Source organism: Portunus trituberculatus, chromosome 14 (assembly GCF_017591435.1).
Source record: "Portunus trituberculatus isolate SZX2019 chromosome 14, ASM1759143v1, whole genome shotgun sequence".
Taxonomy (NCBI): Eukaryota; Metazoa; Arthropoda; class Malacostraca; order Decapoda; family Portunidae; genus Portunus; species Portunus trituberculatus.
This window is the reverse complement of record NC_059268.1, coordinates 14,161,684-14,171,341: the sequence shown is the minus strand read 5'-3', so window position 1 is coordinate 14,171,341 and position 9,658 is coordinate 14,161,684. Positions and strand designations below refer to the sequence as shown.

At 37.9% G+C, this 9,658-nt stretch overlaps 2 protein-coding genes across 2 annotated transcripts in view; one reads left to right on the top strand and one right to left on the bottom strand.

Moving 5' to 3' along the window:
• Window positions 1-592: 592 nt before the first annotated feature.
• Window positions 593-2,842, top strand: LOC123503384. The gene is given in 3 exon segments (XM_045253096.1): window positions 593-932; window positions 1,622-1,952; window positions 1,955-2,842. Coding segments are annotated over 3 exon segments (1,311 nt in total). The 5' UTR covers window positions 593-720; the 3' UTR covers window positions 2,723-2,842.
• Window positions 2,843-4,820: 1,978 nt separating this feature from the next.
• Window positions 4,821-9,658, bottom strand: part of LOC123503651 (condensin complex subunit 1-like) — a 23,682-nt gene continuing 18,844 nt past the window's right edge. The window contains exons 27-29 of the mRNA XM_045253594.1: window positions 9,190-9,449; window positions 6,567-6,668; window positions 4,821-6,380 (exon numbers count right to left, since the gene is read on the bottom strand). Coding sequence (XP_045109529.1) covers window positions 6,163-6,380; window positions 6,567-6,668; window positions 9,190-9,449 — 580 coding nt within the window. The 3' untranslated portion in view covers window positions 4,821-6,162. The remainder of the gene's footprint in view (window positions 6,381-6,566; window positions 6,669-9,189; window positions 9,450-9,658) is intronic.

The window sequence follows — 9,658 nt, the reverse complement described above, 5'->3', positions numbered from 1 at the left end:
TCACAAAACCACTGATCATTGCATAGGCTAGAAATGTACTGGCATATTGCATCAGCCAGCTTATTGTAAGACCTACGTAGATGGACCTACTTTTAGGTCTATCACATGATGCATGATGTCATATACTACTACGTTGCGCGAGATACGCAGAGCGGCAGAACCAAGGAAGGTCAAACTTCCTTTAAGAAAAAACTGGAATAAAATGTACAGTCAATATTTTGTTAAAATACATATATTTAATTCATTTCTTTTGATTACTCTATTGTATAAATGGAACATTAATGCGTATTTGATAGTTCCGTGATGTTGATAAGAAAGTAATGTGATGCAACACTCCGCTTCCACGTAAAACTCTCATGACGTCACTATCTAGACGTCAACAAACAGTCGCCAGTTGTTTAATATTATGTAAAATAAAATCCTCATATTAACATTGTGATATTCATAATTCTATTTAACATGAAAACAACATTTTCCTAAATTAGTTGATAAGTTCAGATTGTGTTTTTGACACTTGTATTATTGTATAATATACTATTTGTGTAAGTGAATGATTGCATCTGGTAAGTTGGTGGGGCCAATCACCGCCAGCCACACCATCATCAGCACCAGCACAGAGGAATGTGACAGAAGAAAGAAGGGAGGCTTCCGACACCACCGCACCAACCAGGCCAGGAATAATACTATATCAGACGTGAACTACAAGGTGTGAGGAGTAGGATGGCGGCTAAGACCATCGTCATAACCCTCCCGAGGCACCTTAAGCCCGCCCAGCCCCAGGTGGTGCCTGCCCCTGGACCTGTGTCACCTCTCCTGACTGGGGATTTCCTGCGGGTGGTGAAGGATGAGCCAGACGACAGGGCTGGGGACAAGCCTCCAAGGAAGCGACAGAGGCTTGACCATCTCACACAGGAGGAAAAGATAATGAGGAGGTGAGATATTGAACCAAAATGCTACATTTGTCAAATTTTGGTATCCTGCCTGTGTGAATATTTAACATCTGGTGCGAGTGCTGTGAAAGGTTAGGATGCAAAACTTTAGCAGTAAAGGCTAAGATGCAGGAATTACTTCGTGAGGAGTGTTGTCTATAACTATCAAATGTGATGGAAAATTTCATCGGCTATGAGGAATGTGTTGAATGCCATATGGCAGTGCTTTGTTGTATAGTGTAGACTAATATACACACATGCACACATAAAAAGGTCCGGATGACATGATTTTGAAATGGAATACTATACCCAGATTTCTAGTTTATGGAAAATACAGTCTGTCATTCACTTGCAATCATCTGCTGGCCACCGAACCAATCGTATCCCTACTAGAGCTCAGAGCGCCATGCATAAGAGGCTTGTCCATTTGCCATGCCACATCTGGATTAAACCTAGGCCTTTTTACTTTTAAGCTGAGCATACTAACCACTACACTATGTAGTGTGTATCATTATGTGTTAATACAGAATTTAAATGATTTTAGGCTTCTCAAACCACTTCCAGATGTTCTATGTAAAAGTTTCATTACTAAAGCAATGACTGACCTTCATCAGATATGTATTTCATACATTATAATTGCCAGAATATATTTATTATTATATGAATGCTCAAAAGTCTCTTCTTTCCCACAGAAAACTGAAGAACAGAGTTGCTGCACAGACTGCTCGAGACAGAAAGAAGCTCCGGATGGATCAGCTGGAATTGCAGTTGGCAGATTTAACAGAACATGTGTCGGAGTTGACAAACTTGGCCGCAATTCTTACAAATAAAAACACAGAACTCACAGAACAAAATGTAGCTCTGCAAGAAAAATTATCCCAGTGCACATGTACAGGACAAGTTGAGACCAGGAAGAAAGCATCCCAGAGCATGACCAGCAGCAAGGAGCCTCAGGGTCCCAGAGTGGAGGGAGTCATGGTCCCTGTCACTATGCCGACTGATGGATCTGCAGCATCCGCACCCCAGCAGAGGGCAGTCGGCACATTGGCAGTGATCAGGATCATGGCACTCTCTACACTGTGCTCCCAGTGGGCAACACAAGCAGTCATGGCTCTAGTGATGGACTCTGCACTGCACCAACAGCAAGAAAGCAAGGAAATGCCAGAACTCAAGTATCCAGAATATCCGTTGCCAGTAAAGAAGCGTCCAACGTGCGGCAAGTGGTGGGGACCACAGCAACAGTCCTGGAACCCAGCTGGGACGTAGACCATGACTACAGTAGTAAAGTTCATCACACAGAACAGGATTCAAATGAAAGATTAACACCTGCTGAGGAAGAATTAATCACACAGCTCACCAGTGCATTAGAGGAAGTGGCTAATCCTATTCAAAATATCACAAATATGTCAACTGTAGCAGATTCAGAGTCTGAAACAGTAAAAGAGATCTCTACACCTGACATTGTTGAAGATTTCTTTGACTTTGGAATGGACTCTGACATACTTGATGAAACAAAGCTGCCCATTACATCTGAAAAGATTAAGTCATCTATTATGAGTGAAGACAGCTTGAGAGTTTTGGAAGAAAATCCAGTGGTAGTATCACCACTCAGGAAAGATCAAATACTGGATTATCTTCAAGACCAGGTAACCAGCACCAGCCCACAGTCTGTGTTTGAGTCTGAATCTGGTTATGATTCAAGTTCATCTCCAACATATTTTGCCTCTGATGATGAACAGAATATTGATTTTGATATGGATTCCTTCTCAGAGTTGTTCCCAGCTTTGTTTTAGAATCAGTTTACGTATAGGATAAGTGAACTCCCTCATCCAAAGAAAAGGTTAATGTAATCTTAAAGTAGGTGTAAGTTCTTCATTTTCTTTTTGTGTGATAACTAATAAACTACAAATATAGATGAGTTTTTGTTGTCTTCCCTTACCCATCTTGCATTAGCAATTTCATTTACATATATATATAGCAGGACTTGCCTAACAATCAAATTGTATTATCTAATAGAATACTTAAACGGCTTTGATTTACATGAATTTTGCAGTCAAGTTTTTAATCCTTTCTTTAACACTGGAGGAATGAAAATGCATGCAAGTGGTATAAAAGGAAAATCATTAATGTCTAAACTGACTACATATGGGAACAAAAGAAAAGTCATAGAAACAAAATATTGTTTGGATCACAGAGCAATACCAAGAATACTTAATAAAAAAAAAAAAAAAAAAAAATTATGAAAGAACTATTGGCTTAAGTAAAATGGGGATGTTGCAACTTTTTACCACCATGAAAGACATTCATGGAGTGGAATGACACTGAGTAATTCAATCAATCTGGGAAGAAAGGACATCAATAGCCTTGGTTACCAGTCTAGAGAAAGATTAATAAAGGTCACTGTTAGCATGGTACATCAGTTGAAGAAATTTTACTCCAAACACAAACTGTCCAAGCTCTTAAGGCCTTTTCACATCAGGAAACATTGTTTGGAAAGAAATTTTCCATACAGTTTCCTGTCCAGACCTCAGTTGCCATCATACCTGTAATGAGGAGATGTTGCTGCAGTAGCCAGCTATCTCCATCAAAGCATCAACTTCTTTAGATTTTTGTACTCTGCACTTGTAACATTCCACAATGCTAGGGATGAACGTAGCTGTTTAATCTAGGGATGAACGTAGCTGTTTAATAAGTTCCAGAGTTTTCCATACATCATGAAGTTTTCAGTGGAAGGCTTGTGCAGGTATTGGATTTGGCATCACTGCCCTGTGTGCGTGCACACGCAGACAAACAGGCACACACACACACACTGTTCTCCATTCTGAATGAGAACAAATACACAGGAAAATTGTTTGGAAAACAGTTTACAAACTGTTTGAAAATGTTTTCAAACACTGGAAATTGTTTCCACATAGTTTGGAAATGTTTTTTAACAATGTTATCTGGTGTGGACAGGCAAGCATTAAGAAAACATAAAACATTGAGAGAGAGAAAGAGAGAGAGAAATCTCATACATACTACTTGTATACCAGCATAATGGGTAACTCTCCTTTACCAACAAAGAATAATATTGCAACTCTAATGAAAGCTGTACTTATTCTTTTCTAAGCAAACAAACACTACAAAATAAAAGAAATTGTTTCCATCCGGCCATACTACTAATAAAACCCAAAAGTTTTCAGTTATAAACCAAAAGAACTAAGCAGTATCATAGAAATCTAATAAAGTTTGGAAAAAAAAACGAAGCTAATTTTCCATTGTGAAAGGATGTATTCAACACAAGCTCCATATAATACTAACAAATTAATAATTAAAAAGTGTATTTTTTTCTTTTAATATGAATATTGTCTAGGACTAATTCTATAAACTCCAGACCAAATAACTATAATGCTTTGGTCCATGATAATTCATAATTTTCAAATAGAAACAAAATAAAATGTGTCTATGTGTGTGTAATTCACCTTGGTCGCCTGCTGGTCACCCAGCCAGTCTTCCCCATTATGGAGCGTACTCAGAGCTCATAGATTGATCTTCGGATAGGACTGAGACCACAACACACTCCACACACCAGGAAAGCAAGGCCACAACCCCTCGAGTTACATCCCGTACCTATTTACTGCTAGGTGAACAGGGGCCACACATTAAGAAGCTTGCCTATTTGCCTCGCTGCTCCCGGGACTCGAACCCGGCCCTCTCGATTGTGAGTCAAGCGTGTTAACCACTACACTACGGTGTGTGTGTGTGTGTGTGTGTGTGTGTGTGTGTGTGTGTGTGTGTGTGTGTATGTGAACATGCATTATTCACTATACTCTTAAGGATCACACTTGTTCTTAGCTATTATCCTCCCAGATCAGATTTTAAGCTCATACAAGTGGTATAAGATCAATAGCATTTTCAATTAAATATGTATTCTTCCCAAGGATAGTAAATGTTCTTTCCTTGAGAAAATGTTTACATTTAAACAAAAGTATAAATCCCAACCAGCCTAGTAACAATCAGGGACATTGTCACATGTTAAATCAAATTCTTACTTACTTGAATATCTTCCCAAGAGAAGTGTGTCTAGTATAATCTATGTAATATTTTCATGTAAATCTATTTGCATCATGTGGCCAACATTAACCTTAAAAGGGATAAGGGTAGTCCAGATACATTATCTGTATAACACCCTCTCTTAGGAATAAAAGTATATGGGAAGGGATTCCTAATCTCCTCACTTTGTATTTATAAATAATCTTTTAAGAACATGCAAGAACATGATCATATAATTTCCTACAACACAACTAAGCTGTGTGTCCTTATCACATTTTTTAGTGGTTTAAATTTAACATTATTACTTGTGGCATAAACCAGGGATTGTTAGCCTTTCACTTCTATCAGAAAACAAGGTTGTAATTTTGTCTTAGGTCTTGTATTTACTCTTAAGTCAAATGAACAGAAGCAACAATGTAATAAGACAAACCCTATGATTTGTTTGCTGGTCCAGGATTCTAAATGAACATCAAGACATATGTGAACCAGTACATATCCATACACAATTAAGAGAATCTGCAATATGGATTTACTTTGTGAGAAAAAAGGGACTATAGTCTGTTCACCTAAGTCTGAGCCGTGAAGCTGAGCCTCATTTGAAAGGAGGCTGCTGATTGGCTGGCCCATTCTCTCACTCACCTTGTGTTGAAAGGCTGCGTCATGAATGCTTTGTGGTACATGCTTTTGTTTTATTCGTTATATCTCATCTTATACACATAACAGATATGATGATAAGTAAACCATGTTATAAAGATGTCGCGAAAAGTTTTCCACTTCAACTCGCTAAAACTTCTTTATAGTTGCTTATTAATTGTTTTTCCCCTAGTATCAAAGCTTCTGCATTTATTGTTAAGTGTAATGGTACCAACAGAAACTGTCTGTTATGTGTATAAGATGAGATATAACGAATAAAACAAAAGCATGTACCACAAAGCATTCATGACGCAGCCTTTCAACAGGTGACTGAGAGAGGGGGCCAGCCAATCAGCGACCTCCTTTCAAATGAGGCTCGGCTTCACGGCTCAGACTAAAGTGAACAGACTATAGCAGTCATCAGAACTTTTGACTAAAGTATCTTAGTTGTCAAACCAAAACTTGAAAGAATATAAGTTGAACATAAATTGATAAAAATATAAAATCTTAAAAAGGTCCAAAAATCAATTCTCATGATTCATCAAAATTGTACTTTTCAGCTTTGTAACTAATTTTTCTTTTGATTATGATTTCTTCTTGATCTCCTTGAAGGCTGAGAATTGCTCACAGTTAAAGGTTGACGTGGTGCAGGTTTACTGTCCTCCATTTCTTCACTGGCATCACTTGGCAGCTCGTTCTCCTCTTCATTTTCCTCTGAATCATCACTGCACTGCTGTACATTTTTTGTATTACGGTGTGGAACTCTGGATGATCGACGTAGGTTTTCTGTTGGAATTCATTAACTTTAATAGAACAAAACATGAATCAATTATCAACAGATGTATGTAGCTATACAAAGGTTGTGGATATTTGAAGCCATAATAATTGTGTTGATTCTTCATGAATTCAATCAACTTGATGTAAACGAAGCCTAAGAACTGGTTTTATCGATAAAAGTAAACATCACCTTACCTTTCTTGCTTCTGTGGACAGGATGCAACTGTTGACGAATGTCTTCATTCTCACTTTCTGATTCACTGGAGCTTGACTTGTTCTTTCTTCTTCTGCTTGTGGCTACAAAAAAGGCATTAGATAAGACACTCATGTTCTAATGTGTACAAGATATTTCTAGATTTATGTGTGTTCAGACTATGCAATTTTCAAATATCACAAAGTAAAAACCTAGTTATTTTTTTCAAATTATGCAAATTATTTAGAATAACATGTTGTCAAGATGCTTCGCTCAAGGTTAAGGTTCAAGGTTCCAGCATAGCCTTTGCAACAGCCCTGAACAGAGTCATTGTTTCTTCCTTCATTCACTACTATTTTCCTTTCTTTAGCCATAGATAATTATGCACCATTGTTTTTTAGTAACTAGTAAAGCAAATCTCAATATCACAAGATTCTGCGAGATGTTTGTTTGGGCTGCTATATTGTCATCACAGCTGATTGCAGCAAAAAGGTGCTTCACCTTCAGGAGAGCTAGTGATGCATGATAAACATCTTCATTTACGATCCTTTGTTTATTCCAGCTGAGAGGTGCAATAAAGTGTTTTGCATAGGATACGTGCTGCAGGGACTACAGGGTGGGTGCCCTCTCAGACGCTCTCTCAGACACAAGCCCTTCCAGGAAAGGATTAATCTATTCCACATTTGATTCCTATGGGGAAAATGGTCTTGCTTCACGAATATATGTATGTATGTATGTATCTATCTATCTATCTATCTATCTATCTATCTATCTATCTATCTATCTATCTATATATATATATATATATATATATATATATATATATATATATATATATATATATATATATATATATATATATATATATATATATATATATATATATATATATATATATATATATATATATATATATATATATATATATATAGTGGAACCCCTAGCAGTGTATAGTTTAGTTTGGTAAACATGTTCACTTTATGTGATTTTCACTTTACACAATTCCTTTGGAAATCAAGAAATTCCTGTAACTGATAATAATTGACCATTAAAAATTTCCAAGTGTATGTGTATTTACCTAATTGTAGTTTTACAGGGCCTGGGCTTTATGCTCATGTGGCTCTATCTCCATATCTACGCTTATCCAAATTTTCTTTAAAATTATGTACACTCTTTGCTGACACCACTTCCTCACTCAAACTGTTCCAAGTCTCAACACATCTTTGCGGGAAACTAAATTTTTTAACATCTCTCAGACATCTTCTGTTCTTCAGTTTCTTACTATGCGATCTTGTGCTTCTAATGTCATATTCTTCTCTCAGGATTAGTTTCTCATTATCCACTTGATCCATTCCGTTAATCAATTTATAAACTTGTATCAGATCCCCTCTCTCTTCTCTGTTCCAGGGTTGGTAGATCCATTGCTTTTAGTCTCTCCTCATATGTTATCCCTTTAAATTCTGGAACCATTTTTGTAGCCATTTTTTGTAGTCTCTCCAATTTCCTTATGTGTTTCTTTTTATGGGGGGTCCACACAACTCCTGCATATTCCAATCTAGGTCTTATTTTAGTACTTATCAATTTCTTCATCATTTCTTTGTCCATATAGTGAAATGCTAATCCAATATTCCTTAGCAAATTATACATCTCTCTGAAAATTCTATCAATATGGCTTACCGGTTGATTGTTTTCTTCCATTGTCACTCCCAAGTCCTTTTCCTTTTTTACTTTTTCTAGTTCTACTCCATCTCCCATCTCATAGATTCCCACTGGTCGTCTTTCACTTCTTCCCATTTCCATGACATGGCTTTTGTCCAGATTGAATTCCATCTCCCATTTTTTACTCCATTTCCAGATCTTGTTTAAGTCTTCCTGTAGTATTTCACAATCCTCTTTTTGTTTAATGACTCTGCACAGTTTCGCATCGTCCGCAAACAGATTTATGTAGCTGTTCACTCCCTCTGGCATGTTGTTTATATATAAGAGAAAAAGTATTGGTGCCAATACTGACCCCTGTGGCACTCCGCTGTCTACTGCTCTCCACTTGGACTTCATATCTTTAACTATCGTCCTTATTTCTCTCCCCCTCAAGTAATTTTTCCTTCACCTCAACTCTTCGCAAGTTGAACGACGCCGTTACTACCATGCCTCCCAAAGCATCAGGAAAGGCTGCCAAGAAGGCTGGCAAGGCTCAGAAGGCCATAGCCAAAGGGGACAAGAAGAAGAAGAGGAGGAGGAAGGAAAGCTACTCCATCTACATCTACAAGGTGCTCAAGCAGGTCCACCCCGACACTGGCGTGTCCTCCAAGGCTATGTCAATCATGAACTCTTTCGTGAACGACATTTTCAAGCGCATCGCTGCCGAGGCATCCCGCCTGGCACACTACAACAAGCGCTCCACCATCACCAGCCGGGAGATCCAGACTGCCGTCCGTCTCCTGCCCGGCGAACTGGCAAAGCACGCCGTCTCTGTGGGCACCAAGGCTGTCACCAAGTACACCTCCTCCAAGTAAACTGACTGTCAGTCAGCTAGAAGGGGGGAAAGAAGAAAAAAGAGCAACTGCTGTCTCAGACAGTATTCAAACTGTTCATACCTGTAACTAAATCACAGAATAAGTAACCTACCAGATTTCTTTGCAGTCTTGCTATTTGTTGTTTTCAGCTTTGCATTGCCAGCCTTCCTAGCAATGTTTTCATCCTCTACACCTTTTTCGTGACTGTCCACAATTCTCTTTTCAAGTTCTTCCACCATTGACTTGACTTCAGGCTTTACAGTCTTTTGAACATTAGATATAATTTCCATAAAGAAGTCATAAACGTCAGGTTCATGTAGTTTGTCTGCATAACAGGCAAAGTTTTCACTCAGCTTCTTAATACATTTTTCACTGAAAATAACAAAATTGGTAATAGGCAATGCTTTTGCACAAAAAAGGTTTAAATACACATACATATCTCAGGCAGAAGCAGGGAAAGATATAACAATACATAACAAGGATAGAGTATCCAATATCCACACATGAATAAAATTCATACCTCACTCAAGAGTGTTCCACAGAAAAGTTTGCATTCCATCAAAGGAAATTACTTGATATTA